The sequence below is a fragment of the Coloeus monedula genome, assembly GCF_965178545.1.
Source record: "Coloeus monedula genome assembly, chromosome: 3".
NCBI lineage: Eukaryota > Metazoa > Chordata > Aves > Passeriformes > Corvidae > Coloeus > Coloeus monedula.
This window is the reverse complement of record NC_138783.1, coordinates 46,454,124-46,470,206: the sequence shown is the minus strand read 5'-3', so window position 1 is coordinate 46,470,206 and position 16,083 is coordinate 46,454,124. Positions and strand designations below refer to the sequence as shown.

At 36.3% G+C, this 16,083-nt stretch overlaps 1 protein-coding gene across 7 annotated transcripts in view; it reads right to left on the bottom strand.

The window, feature by feature from the left end:
* SGCG (sarcoglycan gamma) overlaps positions 1-16,083 on the bottom strand; it is a 112,935-nt gene that overhangs the window by 35,468 nt on the left and 61,384 nt on the right. For all 7 annotated transcript variants that reach the window (XM_082278598.1, XM_082278601.1, XM_082278600.1 and 4 more), the window contains 2 exons: positions 10,854-10,955; positions 6,558-6,645 (listed from right to left, as the gene is read on the bottom strand). In XM_082278598.1, coding sequence (XP_082134724.1) covers positions 6,558-6,645; positions 10,854-10,955 — 190 coding nt within the window. The remainder of the gene's footprint in view (positions 1-6,557; positions 6,646-10,853; positions 10,956-16,083) is intronic.

Below are 16,083 nucleotides of genomic sequence, written 5' to 3'. Positions count from 1 at the left end.
TTAACTATGCTAACAGTGGTAATTCTCCCCTGCCCCTTCTATCCAGTTGCATTTTGCCTCTCTGCATCCTATGACCATTGCCTTTTGCCCTCTTGCTGTGCACCTCGAGTCTGGATTCATGCTAGTGATAGGACAAGGGGAAATGGCCTCAAGTTGCACCAAGGGAGGTTCAGGTTTGATATTAGGAAAGATTTCTCCACTAAAATAGTGGTTTAGCATTGGAACAGGGTCCCCAGGGAAGTGGGTTCAAAAGCGTTCAGAAAATAAGTCGATGTGGCACTTTGTGATATGCTTTAGTTGGCATGGTGGTATTTGGTCAAAGGTTGGACTTGACCTTGGAGGTCTTTTTTCAGCCTTAATGATTCTATGATTTATTTTGTCTCTAGCCCTCCTAGTATCAGGCGTAAGTTAGAAGCTCTCCTCAAGCTTTCTTTTCTTGCACGTTAAAGAAACACAACCTCTTCAGACTCATACTTCATGTGCTTCCACTCCCTGACCAGCTGAACAGCTCCCTGTGGGTGCCTCCTCCGCTGGCACTGTGACAGCTCTGTCACAGTGGAGAGGGCTCCACAGTATTCCAGCCACAGCCTCCCGGGTGTGGGATGACACAGCCCAGTGTGCTGTTAGTGCTCACTGCCACAAGGCTACACTGCAGGTACATGTTCAAGTAGTCCATCAGGATTGGGGGTGTCTTCAGCAGACCTGCTGCACAAAGATAGGGGTGTAGCTCCTTTTTTGGGCAGTAGCTGCCCTCAGGATTCCAAAGTACTGTTGTATGTGAAGTGACTAGGATTTTAGACGTACTTAATTACCTAAATTCTATCTTACAGTCACAATAAATTTGAGCTACTTTAAGCTAACCTTTACAAATTCGTCTAGCATCAACCAATGTTAATAATTCAATATTTTTCGTGCAGGAACCATCCTCACCTTTAGCATTAGCTATTATCTTCTGATTACCATCCAATTACTTACGTTAATGATTACTGTACCATTGAAACCAAAATATATTTGGGATTGCAATTACTGAAACTGTGAAAGCTGAGCAGGTTATAAAATCTTTAATAATTCCCCCTTTTTCACTTATTTTGAATTATTTTCTCCCATTGGAATAAAGAGACAATGAAGCTACTGAGTAATTGCTATCTGATGAGAGACAGGTATCCCCCAAATGGTTATTTTCCAAATAGAAAAATGGTTTCCCAAACATTAGTGGGGTTTTTTTTCAGAGCCAAACTCTGTAGACTCATGTTCTCATTTAGACTCAGTGAGAAGAAAAGTGACAGCATAGGATTCATATCCCCTGGGCCAGGTTAAATTTCCCCTTAATGTGATGCTGTCATATTTAACAGGCTGGCAATACACATTATCATAGAATCATAGACTGGTTTGGGTTGGAAGGGACATTAAAGTATGCCTAGTTTCAACCCCTGAAATGGGCAGGGGCACCTTCCACTAGACCAGGTTTCTCAAAGCTCCATCCATTCTGGTCTAGAACATTTCCAGCGATGAAGCAGCTACAATTTCTCTGGGCACCCTGTTACAGTGCCTCTCTACCCTCACAATAATTATTTGATTAACTTCTAGAGGATGTTTTAATTCTGGCTTAAGTCAGCCTGTCTGGAAACATTATCATGTATTTCTTCATAAAAATTATCATACTGGGGGACAGGGTGTGCATATCTTGCTGTGGTAAGCACCCTATTCTACATGGTGCATAGACCATCAATGCTATTTCTTTTCAGAAGAGGATACTTTTCATTTCCGTCTAAATATTAAACTGCAGTTTGATATGCTTAGGTAGCTCTCATTTAAATGTATCTCGAATATTTCTTACTGTTTTCTGCTATTTGTTTTAATTCTTTTCAACATGGTATACATTTAAATACACAATGGTCTCACAAAGGACTAAAAGCATATGCATTTAATGCATATTCTCTTAAAAAAAAGAATTGGTTAAAACGTCTGTAGGATGTTTTAGCAGCTACCTGCCATTCTCTAAATCTTGCCTATCTAACCAAATTTTACTTTTGAATAAAACTAGCATGTACGTCTTGATATGATCAGATTCACTGATTGCTAAAATTTCTATACTTTAGGAAGTAAACACTCCTACTTTAATCCCCTTGGAATAAATACTGTAAATTCTTGATCATAGGAAGATTTAATCACCTCAAAAATACTTCAATGAATTTTCAGATTTATCTTTCTAGTAATTGCTCCTGTGTTGTATCTTCCTTTCTTATAACCTAGCGGGACAGCAATTAAAGTTGTGCAAATAAATAATCATCTTCTTGCAGACAAAGATCTTCAAGAAATATGTTCTGCCTTTTATCTTAAAGATAAGAAAGAAGTTATTTGGACAAAAATGGGGTTTTTAATGAAAGACTTCTGGGAAAAATAAAGAAGGAAAAGCTAAATGATTTTACAATGTCACTAAGTTTATGAAACTGGCTTCAGGGTTTTCTCTGTGAAAACAAGATCAAACCCTTCTTAGAGTCATCATGTTTCCTTAGCACTGTTTTCTTCCTCTTATGCCTCTGATGAAAAAATACCATCACTTGAAAATGAAATATTAAAGCACTGATAAGAAAGCCATACATGATTTGACTTTGGAAAGCAGTAGTTTTCTAAATGGCAATTATTACTGCTAAAGCAATATATGAGGTACTGACAGTGATCTGTTTCCTCAGAATGTTGTTCCAGTCTGAAAAAAGAGGGGTGGGATAGCACAAATACTCTCACTGTACCAACTGTTCAGATTAATGTTACAGACATGAAAATAGTCTCCAAGCAGAATTTTGACTGTAATTCTGTTTTCACACTGCATAAACCATTTTGTCTTTCACCATATTCCCATGCTTTCTGAGTGAAGCTGATTTCATGCTTAACAATGCAGAACAGCTTCATAATCCAGCTATCTAAATAAATTCCTTCAAGATTTAAACACTTTAAACTGAACCCCTGACCTGAAGCTACTGGTGTTACTATTCCTTGGTGTAAATGACTGAACTAGGAAGAGGATCAGCAATCCATTCTACTGTAATCTGCTCTCACAGACCTTTCATGACTCTGTAAACCTCCTTTTTTTTTTTTTTTAAGTTTTTCAATTTTTAAAAAATTTTCTCCTAAAAAAGTCCTACCACAAGGAGAATTTAGGGTCTTCTGTAGGTTGAAATCTTACAAGATCCTTGAAAGACAGATATCTTAAAAATCTAGTCCTACTTTTCAGCAGTGACAGTTGGAAACATGCTGCTCTTCATTCACTTATTATCCATGACTGGAGCACAACTGCAAAAGCTGACTGGATTATTTTCATCTGCTGATAAGCTGTACATAGAAGCCTACGTTTACTTAGGTAAAGCATCATTTACTGTTTGTTACCAATGTTGCTCTTAAGCATTTGATAATTGACTATATGTTTCTTTTATACATAATATATTTATCATCACTCATTATTGAAAAAGTGTGACAAGTTTTTTGCACTAAGTTGATTTATTATAGCTCAGGATACAAATGAAAGGGCTGCATTGCTGTTTTATTCTAGGATTGAATAAGGCTTTGAAGTGGTTAAGAACAGCAGCCTTGGAGATGATAATGAGCAGCTTTCTTGGTTCTAGATATTTCAGTTTTGAAAGTTGATAAGCTGTAATAGTGACACCTGAATCTTATTCATGATTTTAAAGAGAGGAGCTATTCTAATGAAAATAGTTACCACCTGTTCTGTAGACATCCTTGCCTTGCCTATAAGCAACTCTCTCCACAACTTTCTTAATTCCCTATGACTATCAAGCCTGTACACTCCCAGAACTATGTCTTGCTTAGATTCCTTCCTTGCTATCTGTTAGCCAACATCCTTTGAAGTCCCATTTCTCCTAGAATATTACCAAAGCAATCACTTCCTTTAAATAAAGGTCTTATTTCCTTTTTTTTGCCATGCCGTTTTGTTCTTGTTTGTTTATTTGTATAAAGTAATTCAAGCAAAATGGGTATTTTTGTCATCCAGAGGGACACTGAAGTCAAAAAAGAATAAGGAACATGTTTTGTTTTTTTTTTTTTTTATTATGATCCTTATTATTTTGAAAGCATTCTTTTCTTGGCAAGCTGTTTTTAAAATATTTGCATTTAGTGATGCTTCTGGAAGCAGTGTAATTATGGATCACAGTACAAAACTCAACATCTACAGTATATTGTTTTAAAAAAACTACAATGTCCAGACAACTCCTGCAAGAGGTAGTTCATGCAGATGAACTGAGGGGCACGGAGAAGCTTTAGAGCAAGAGTGATCATGTTGGAAGTTGCTCACATTTTATGTCTTTTCAGTATATCAGTGATTCATGAGGGAATGCATAATATGTGCCTGTTATCTTCATATGGGGAATTTCACAGAAACTCCTCAAGTAAAGATTTGTTTCATATCTCTCTTGTAAATTACTTACGTTGAAGACTGGGTATTTAAATCATTCTTAGTAACTTACTACATTATTTTAACAGATCATTTGAATCACAATTTCTATGAGTTAAAAGGTATTTTTGTTATAATCTTATGAGAGATGCTATGCTATAAAGTCATCTATGGAACAATTCCAAGCTTATCTATACGGCCCCTTCACAACTGCAACTTGTCCTATTTATAAGATGACTAGAGTTTTAAGACATAATTCCAGCATGTTGTCAATTGTGGAAGATATTAACTCTTTAGCAAAGGCTAGTGCATATAAAGTAAATAAGCCACACACCTATTTGTCACACTCCTTATAAAGGACCATCAACTTACATGCATGCGTTTTATGACTGGCTAAGGACAACGGCTGAAAATGTCAAGCTGTGTATTTACTTTAACAGACTGTCCCTCCAGTCACTGCTGGTTTCTTTCAGTAAAATTCACTGTTTGCAGCACTGAAGCTCTCTTTGTTAACAGGAAAGATACACTATGAGTGAGTATCTCAGACTGCTCATTTATGGGCCTCAGTTACATTGCATCTGCTGAAGTCCGAAAGCCCAATGATCTATACCACTCTGAAGTGCTGACATTTCTTTCCCCAACAAAGTTTCCTAACTGGTCATGGGGAAACATTGCCAGATAAACAATTTGCCTTCCACCTGACAAAGGTATCTCATGTTTCCTGCTTGCCTTATTTGCACTGGGACAAGGTCTCCTAAGTGCATCGTGGGTATGTTAAAATACAGTGACTGAATTGAGTTCAGCAGACAGGATGGGCACATGACTACTGTGATGGTACACATGTGACCCCATGATGGGCCACCACAAACAGTACTCAGCAGACAGAAATCATTAGTACATGTATAATGTCAGAGAAATTTTAACCATGGATGTGTTTGCATTTTGTCATATGGTCACTGAATTGTTAATTGCTGCAAACTGATTTAATAACTTTATTAATAATATGAAGCTGTACATTTCATAGTCTTGATTATGATCAAAATGAGATATGAGTGCCAGGTTTTGATAAATATTTAGGGACATTTTCTTAAGACAAGTCATTCAGATCTTTGTGATCGACTGAATTAAAAAAAAAAGGAATTTGAAAACATTTAAAGGTTAAATTGTGATTAATTGTATAACTGTACATTTTTAAGGGGAATAGCAGGCTCCTTTATAATTTTTTTTTTCCTTTTGTTTAAAAGAGTTTGTTTGGAAACAGTGAAGCTTGCAAAACGTTCTATGAATTGAAATGGTAACTCTTCAAACAGGAACTGTCACAGAAGTTACATAGTCTCAACAGCATGGAAAAGTTGCTCATCAGTGCTCAGCTGGGTCCTAATTAAGTAACCGACTCAAACATATCAGGTCAGTCTGCAGTTAAATAAGCAGGAATTTATGCTTTGCTGCCTGAGGATCTTAGAAGAAATGAGTTAATAAATTGTTACATTTTTCTCCAGAGTCAAATAAAGTTGAAAAATAATAACAAGGCTAAGAAAAATTCTGTTGTAGCTGACACATGTTGTTGCCATTCTTGCTTTAAAAATATGATTAAGGAGTAGGGTCTGCTTATTCTTGCTGCCAGGATCTCTCACTTACAACTGTCTAGATCTATTGATTTCACTGAGTAAACCAATGTATTTTACTGCCACCATACATAGTAAAAGATATAAATGTCCGAGTTTTGAACTTGAATATTTTAAGGATGTCTGCTTAAATGTATTAGTCTCCGGAATACTAGGAAATAAAGAGAGACTCTAGCCATGTTTTCCTGTTGCATTTTCTCAGAAACCGATTTGCAACTACCAATAGATATTTACACAAGAAAAATACCGATAGATATTTACATAAGGAAAAAGGGTAACTTCTGCAGAGACCATTCTTGCATACCTCTGCAATAAAGAAACGCTTCAAATATTTAAAGAATTAATGCTTACCTGAGAAATTGAAAATACACTGCTGCTGTTTACCAAGTGGCAGCTGGACTACTCAAATATGACCATAACAGTAATAAATAATCATGTGTTTAGTGCTCTATATGCTCAAATCTCTATACAAATATTCATTACAATGTTTCCAAAACAGTGGACAAGGAATAATCCCTCAGACTTACCCACATTTAATCTGCCTGTGACTTCCCCATTTGAATTGCGAGCATTCACAGTCACATTGTGAGTAGACTGGAGAAGCAGTGATGAGTCCTGAAGTATGGAGAAAAAAAAAAAAGTATGTTAGGCAGGACAATTAGAATTATGAACATTTTTCAAAATTTAGTCTATTGTTGGTATCAATTCAGTCACCGAAAGATCTTTGCACCTACAAAACTACCCACAGATGTCATCAAATAATGTGGGCAGATGATTCTGATTACTACACCAGATTTATCATAAGAAAAATAATTATAGGGAATACTTCAGGTGAACAAAATCAGTGTCACTGGACCAATGAACATGGATGCTAACATTTTATCTTTTGGAAAAAATGCTTTAGTACTAGATTTACTACCTTCCAATACATAACTGAGACTCCTAGAAGAGAGTCATTTAATTGAGTGTGAGCACTCCACTTTGAGAATTCGTACTATTGTATTAACTTGGTGAGAAACATGCATGTGCATTCTGCTTCCCCAATGGTCCTCACAGTCTGTGGCTTAGTTTTGGCACTTGGCACTGACTCTCCTGGCAAGGAAGCTGCAACAGTGAGTGATGGAGAAAGTGGCAGGCTGATAGAGCAATGCTGACTTTAACAGATGACAGTACAAATAAGTATGTTAGTCTAAATCAAATTGTCTCCCAGCCTGCTGCTCTGAAGGATGACAGAAAGACGTGTATCAGTGGAATGAACAAGCAGCACCTGCTTGTCCACATCCCTGAATCATGACTTGAGCTGGGATACTTGCTGAGCAATCAGAGCCTCACGCCTACCCACCATTCTGTGCTACTTCAGGGCACGCCAAGCAGGTGTAATTGGTATCTTTGTTCATCCCAATCACACCTCACCACAATCTAGACTAGCTACAACAGGCAATTCAAAATTTCATGTTATTTTTAGACTGCAGCCTGCATGGAATTACTTCACCAACACCAAAACATCCCATTGTGTTAACTCATGGCTTCTTGTTGGGCTTGTCGACCAAGCATGCTCCCCAGTGATGCACCATTTCCATTACTTATTTCTAGACCTGCACTGAACTCTCTACTTTAGGTCTATTGGACCCTCCACAAGCTACTCCTTGTCTTGAAGAGAAGATGTGTTGATAGACCCAGCTGTTCACTGTGCCCCATCAGACTACATATACAGACAGTAATGAATCTGGTAATAAATGGCAAGAGACCTGGAAGGGGGCATTTGGAAGTGTCCTAAAAATTTGTGAGGAAGGCAGAGTGGTTTCTTCTAATGTTTTTAGTTAGCTTACCACCTGAATTGTCTTTAAACGTGGCTGATTTTCAGGGATATCATAGTGGCCACTGTCTTTACTTGACATTAAGTATCAGAAAATTATCTGGGGACACAAAATCTTACCATGCTCATTTGCATCAGCAAACTGTAAATACACTGGCAGACTTAAAAAAAGGGGAGGAAGTTTTTTGCAGTACAAGTGCTTTCATACTAAAGCATACTTTGTGTCTAAAGGACAAGAACTTAGTAAGTGATAAGAAGTGCCTAAGCAGATCTCAGTTGCCAAAGTATCAGGTAACATGATATTAAGAGGGTATTAGCAAGCCGCCTGCTTGTGACCTCAGTGGAGATACTCATTCCTAGATAAATGAGTTTCCAACTACTGGAATATTGTTAAAAGATCAGTCTCTTTCACAGCTATGGCTTCTGGTACTTTTTCAGAACTCGACAGAGAATATGCAGTACCTTGAAGGACTAAACTCTGAAAATAACCCCAAGGCATATTCTCATCTCAATTTAATGCTTAGAGTATGAGATAACCTGGGAATTTTAAACACTTTTTACATGATGAATTTTACTACAAACACTTATTTAGTAACAGAACCTCAAACCACTGCAACCTGATTAAAAAGTAGTAAAATACATAGAAATAACACACAATTTGGAGTCAAACTTACACTGTTTTTTTTAAAGACAACAAATGGTACCTTACAAGCAGGTAGAGAGGCTATCTCAAACGAAGTAATTAAGTGAGCAAAATAAATGAATCTCATTTTGTAAATTTTAGCAGGAAAATATGAAAGCTCACAGAATTAACACAAATAATGAAAAGTCTTAGGAAAAAAGTAAACCATGTATTAGAATGAACATTAATGGTAGTAAGTTAGTATGAAGTGGTATAGGAATGCCAACAAAGATTGGGGATTGGGTAAATATAGTACATTTAAGTAAATGTGCTAAATGCCCCCAATGTCCCAAATCTGGGCATCCTTATTACATTTATTTGACTGCCATTGGTTGATTTAAAAAATAAGTTAGTAATTTGTGATATCAAATGAAAGCGTGAATAAACTGTACTCTAGACCTGCTGCTGCCACATACATGGTTTAGACTAATTAAAATCTAGAAACATATTTTAAAACGCTTATCTTTTATCTTTCCATGAAAATGTATTAGCAAAGATGCAATGGTCTTGCCCACAGCTCTGTGTTGGACTCATAATGAAGGCATAAACTTGCAATAGGCTCCAGAGAGACAATGCACAGCAAGTAGATTTTCTGCTACATATTTTCTTAGCACTTTGGAGACCTCATTAGGTGAGAAAATCTGTTAGGAGACTGCAAGGGGAAAACTATTAAGGCAAGGGAGAAAGCTGCTTTGATAGCTGGGAGAGGCCCAGTTCTCCAAGACAAACTTAGAAAAAGAAAGCATAACAAATAAGTAACATTATGAGAATAAACACATAAATGACAACTCAGGAGATCGAGCTACAGGCAATTAAGCCTTTAGAGAGTTCAAATATTTAAAAAAGCAAGGATACAAACAAAAAAACCTCTGATGAATTGTCAGTAGGGAGAGAGAAGCAGTAGCCTGAAGGCTATAATTAATGCATGCAACTAATGATCATGACGGGTCATTAGACAGCTAAGCTTATATTAGATGCTGCCACACCTCTTTTTCCTATATTGTACTAAATGCATTAAGAGCTGAAAAGAATATTAAGAGAGCACAAATGGTAGCTTAACACTGCATAATGATCATCGGGAGCAGAGGGAGTTCTTTAGTATTAGCTGTGCTGGTCTTAAAAAGTTACATGTCTTACTGGATAAACAACCTCAGGAGAAATACATCTAAGCACATAAATCGTTTTCCCACTGCCTGTGAGGCAGAAAAGAATACAGCATAAGAAACTAAATGAAAGTACAGATATAGTAATGGAATTTCACTGTCTTAATTAAGAGCTGTTCCCGAAACTGGAAATACTTGTTGCAGAAAGAGAGAAAAAGAAAAGCTTAATATAAGTAAAATATGTTGGCATTGCTTAAATTTTAGTAATCAAGCATGTTAACATCATTCTGATAAATTTACTTATATTTTCTCTTGCTACAGCAATAAAACACTAACTTTTTCCCTAGGTTCAGAAAAGTCTCACAGCTGGCTATTTCTTCTCGTTGATGATAATGTTTACAACTTTATTTTGTGAGACGTTAGACTATGGACAATAGTTCTGAAAAATATTTCTTTTATTGGCCAGAAGCAGATATCTCTCTATAAAAATTCACTGGAATAAGTTTCAGAGTTCCTCTGGATAATTAAAATTCAAATCAGATTCTCTCTTCCTTTTTCTAAACCCACTACTTCCATACCATTCCCATTCCCAGGGACATTTTAAAGTTAATAATTTTGATAAATATTTTATCAAGTATGGTATTCCTTTTTTACCTCACTAGTAGTAACAACAACAAACTTTTTTGTCTAGGTAAACTAGATTAAATACTAAGTCCTTCCATTTAGACTTCTAGATATTATATACATAAATATATAAACATACCATATATTGCACTGTCCTTGAAATAACAAAACCAATATATTTTAGAGAAATCATAATTTTTCCATTGGGATCCTCTAATTTTAGAGATATTGAAACTATTCTGTAGTGCATTAATAAACAAAACAAGCAGTTTCCCAGGGAAGCCTATACTAAAAAATAATCTCAGTAAAAATAATGAAAAGCTTTCTATACACTCTTGAAGTTTTAGCATGAATTATATATGATAACATTTATAATTCCTGTTTGAGCTGCTTATCACATGTCTAAGAGATAAATGTTAATTCTGAAAAAGCATCATAACACTGACCTTGTAAAGTGCACAGAAATATGTGTGTATACCAATATAGTAACACCCATATATCTTTACGGTTCCATGACAGATGCCCAGACTTTGCTTAAGTTCAATTTTTCAGAAGTGCATTGATTTTATTTAGCATTATTGGAAGATTACCCACTTACCACTCTTGAATGGATTTCTTTGGCATAAAGAGGGAATAAGAATTCAGATTCCCCTTCCAGTCGAAGGCCTTCCTTTGTAACACGCAGGTGTCCCATTCCAGTCTGAGGAGAAGATGTGAGAATTATGCACATTTTATTATTGTTGCTGTATTTATTTTGTGTTCTTTTCATGAATTGAACATTTTCAGAGCTGCCTGCCTTGAGTCTACTGATAAATATACAAATAGTAATGCATTTAAAATTTTGAGAATTCCTTATTTTTTCCAGGAGTAGTTTTCTGTAAGAAGTTGCAAGTTTCATAAAGTTATTAAACTTGGTGCTTGGTTGTTTTTTTTTTTTTTTTGGGGGGGGGGAGTGGAGTGGAAATACAGTATTACAGGCATTAAATTAAAAAGAAGTGCATTTGTATTGGCTGTGCTGAAATCGCTTTTGTACTTGCCTTCTAAAAATGTAATGAACAATAAACTCTCACATACGAGTACTCACATAAAACAGACCTTATATTAACATCTCAGGGTTCATACTATCAGTAATATAAGCCTACAGAACAGGCAAAGAAGGATTTTTATTTGCTTCCATTTTCAGCAATTACTTCTTTTAAATTAGGTTTTAATTAATTGGTTTAGTTTTTTTCTCCTCTAATTGTAGGTCAAGGCTCTATATCTCATCATTACCTTTTTTTTCTATTACCTGCTTCTCAGTTTTTTTAATTTCCTCATCCTTTCTTCATCATTTCCTCCTGCTTTTAGGCCAATTATTCCTTCCAGCTGATACCTTCTTTCTTTCTTTTTACTTTCTTTCATCATTATCATAGAATTTATAATTGAAAAATGAGTGAGGAATTACTTTAGTAAGTACATCTGAAGGCTTGCAGGCTTCAGCTGCAAGGTATTTCATAGGTATTGAGCTAATTTGTAAAGGATTCACCCCTCCCCTGACACAAAGAGTGACAGAAAACTTGCAAAAAAACCCCCCCAAACCAAAAATACCAGTCTTCCAGCTTAGCCACGTGCAAATATTTCAGGACAACTGCTGCAAACTACAAGGAGGAGGTGGAAGGGCTAAATAAAAACCAATAAACCCCCAAAAATATTTCCACTCCAAATAGTTTTCAGGTTGTTCTCCATGTAAGCAGAAAAGATACATAACAGGCCTCTGACTATACACCAATAAATTGTTCATCTAATGAATTATGCTTAGCGCTGATAAAAGTTATAACTGAAGAGATGGTAATTGCTTTCAAATATATGTTCTGACTAATCAGATTATATATGTATACATGCAATGCTATGTAACATATCAAACCAGCCTTCAATGGAAAATCACAGCTATTTTTTTAGCAGGCCTGAAAGGAGACAAGGAGAGAAACAAGTTTTGCTTAAATTCCATAAGGTAAGGAATATTCATTCACTCCACTGCAGAGTACAACTATGATTCTTCCTCAGCAAGATTTGCTTCAGGAAAGAGGCTTTTAGAACAGCTATTTATGGAATCAGGGTTTTTCAGTGCCAAATATTTTACTGTTTTGAAATATATAATGTACTGACTTTTCTCAGTGGAAACAGATACAGTTTCCAAATTCTAGATCATTGCAAAGCTTTTAAAAAGTACCCAGTATATACTGAGACATCCCATAAGACAAAACTAAAATAATACCTATGACGAGCTTTTATAATGACAATTCCTAGCCAGCACTGACTGATTTAGAAATATGTCTTTCTAGTGAACACTATGGACAGCTTTTTCTAACCTGCAACACTCCAATGTTATAAAGACACACAGGTTTTAAGACAAACACTTTTGAAAAGTATGATGTGAAATACCAGGATATTCTAGAGAAATATCACCAGGAAGTATCTCCTCTTTTATTAACCAAATTTAGAGTTTGGTTATTTGCTCTGACCTCATGCCTTTTCCCATCAGGTGAAAGTAGGTTATATTAGCTATCAGGTTTAAACAGAGTTTGCATATTTTTATGGAATATAAAGAACTAAATAAGCAGTATATTATAGAATAAGTACAAAAATATGACATCGACAAATTTGAAATCTAAGAAGGCAGAGCAAGAAGTAGCAATTAATTCTTGCTCTGAAGCAGACTGGGGAAAATTAACAAACTCCTGAGTGGAAAATTTTTAGTACAGACAAAAAAAAAAAAAAAAAAAAAAAAAAAAAAAAAAAAAAAAAAAAATCACGCAATTTACTCAGCACACTCTTTCTAGTCGATTCAGGTTTCCCAGCAATGATTATTGTGAAAATGCTATATAGACAAAGAAATGGCTTTGACATAAAGAATAATATGTCATATGACAAAACTTAGCACTTTTAACTTATCTAAAAGTTCTTATTTTTTCAGTAAATCCAATCATATCACTCAGGATTACTTCGTGCAAGTATGTCCTCCAGTATGCCCTATTTTTTTCATCAGATATTTAATTTAAGCATTGACACAAAGCTCACATTCTCACATATTTGCCTAACTGCCTCATTACCCACTCTCATTGACCACTTGGGAAGTGCAAACCCAGAGAAATTTAGATTTGGGTTATGTGCATAAATGACTATCTGTGAGGACTAACACAAACTTTGTAAAATGCATGCAAACAATAAAAATGTGGATTTCATATAATGATTCTCACTTCTATTACCTTTGTGACTGTAAACAATTATTATGTTCTTAGTACCACAATATTTGAGCATCTTAAGATTGTAAAAGTACTGAGTTATGCAGTATTGTGAGATAGTGGAATTCTATTAAGCCCCTTTTATAACTGGCAAATGGAATATGGAATATACATGGAATATAAAAGAGAGAGATTTAGAATAAACAACTACTCTAATGCACTGAGATCCAATGCTAAGTTCCATCAAAAGGCAGAGCATAATACACATAACATTCTCTCAAAAACCACTCGACTTCTTACGTTACCAATTACTATTTACTGAGTATTGCAACTTCCTCAGTGATGAACAAACTTGATGCTTTCTGTTTCAGGGATTTGATTCTGTTCCTATTCAAATAATTGAATAAAAATATTTCTATTGACTTGAGGAAAGGGACCAAGTATCAGTTAGGTGTGGGCTTTGATGCAGTTATACAACAAGCTATTGCTTAGGGTGGGGGTAAAAAGAGTGCTTCATTAAACATAGGAGATGTATGGCAGGTCTGGATTCTGGTTATTCTAATGCTGGTGACTGTCACTGCTTGCATTTGCTGGCCCTGAGCTGTAACACATTGTTGCACATACAGATATAGCTGAGACTCACATTTTGTAATTACTCAAAGCCCTCAGCGAGGCAGGGATGCAGCTGTACAGAAGGCAAGGATGAAATGGCATCTCTGTAGACAGCAATCAGGTTTTATTGCTGCAAGGAGTTGACTAGCATGGAAACTGCTGGCAGCTGCCAAACCCTTATGCACCAAAGACACAGCTTAGCTTTAGGGTTCACAAAGGTGTGACCAGTTTTCATTTCAGAACTGCTTGACTGATTCTAACTGGAGCAACAGGATGTCTTCAACTGCAGAAGCATTTTTTCATCATTTGAGAATGCCCCCAAGCAGGTAAGTGCTTGAAGAAACAGAGACAAGGCCTTCTACAAAAAAATTCCATCTCTGAATCCTCATAAAAGCTCAACAAAAGACTCCTTGATTGAGATGTCCTAGTCTAAAAGACATTTGACATCTAGCTTCTCAGTGAATTATCTACCCAGGGATACTCCAAACCAGCTGAAATGAGTAGCCACCACTGCAGAACCCTAGGTAAGATGCACTGTGTTGTGGAGTATCTGGATGGGAGGACCATATTGGATGTGTTATCATTCTCTTGGACTCTAAACACAGATTGTAGATGACTAGGAGTGGAAAACAAGCAGAAGTAGCTCTAGGGCTCTTGCACTCACAGTGACTTGCTTTCAGGTAGCTGAGCCTCATGTTGCCTATGGCATATGGAACCAAAGGAGCATCAGGTGATTTATTTGGGATTTATCTCCCAATAATATGACAATGCAGGACTGATTCTGTAGGCATGTGGCCCTTAGAAACAAGCATGAGGCATGGGGAACATTCATTCAGTTTACAATGAGTATGTCTAGTCACCTAAACTCAATCAATAACTATAGCTTGTACTTTCCTACCAACATTGAAACTGATACACATGTGGGCTCACTATATTTGGTCAATCACTCGTCATATCATATATCATACCATATCACATCACATCATGACTGTTTCTGCACCTTCTCAGCATTAGACTCAAATGCAGTCCTCAGACTTCTCTGAATAAGAGAAATTGAACTTCTGGTCTGTGTATCAGCTAACAGCAGCATGGGATGCATATTTTCTCCTTTTGGGGAGAGACCAAATACTGGAAAGACAGGCCGACCCATATATTGGCACGGTTACACCAATAAAACTCTCAAAGTTGATTCAAATGTTAGTTTTAACACACATTAAATTCAAATCAAGTAGCTTTTGGCTCAGAAGGTAAAAGCATGTTTGACTTGCAGTATCTGCACCCTGAATATTCAACTTCTCCATATATTAAAAGCCCACATACGCTGTAGTGGCTGAATGAAACTGCTAATGACATTAACTTCAGAACAGAGAGGATGCAGCATTTCCATCCAGTTAAATTCTTTTCTTTCTTGTAGGATCCTTACATCCTCCTTCTGGGCCAGTTCAGTGAAAGACCTTGGCAAGTTCAGGCCAAGACATTGCTTGTTGTGCCCCAAAGCTAGTTCAATTAATGGCTTTGTAGATCCAGCTTGCACTGCAGTACTTCTTGTAGCAATTACTTATTTAGAGAACTTGCTTTGCAAACAAGAGTGTACTGTTTCATTGAGATAATGGGACTGTGGGTAGAGATTGTTAAAGAGCAATCAGCAAAACAGGATTGGTAATGAATCTGATGAAACTCTCTGTTTGACTTACAATATCAATTTTGGAGCTAAGTACGTGCTTGGTATAATAACATTACTGATGCCTCATCTCATTTTCAGTTGTGAGGACTCTATTTGCTGGGCTCAGACAGAGGTTATCTGACTCATCTGCTTCGATGACAGTGGAGTCATTTCACTGAAAGACATTTGTCAAATCAGAGCCCTTGGCAACAGCAAGCACTCCTGGTATAGAAGTTAAGTCTCACCTGGCTTAGGGCTAGATACAAACTAAAACACCATTTGCTGACAAGACTAAAAAGTGGGTAGGTAATATTTCATGATTTAGAAAAGTA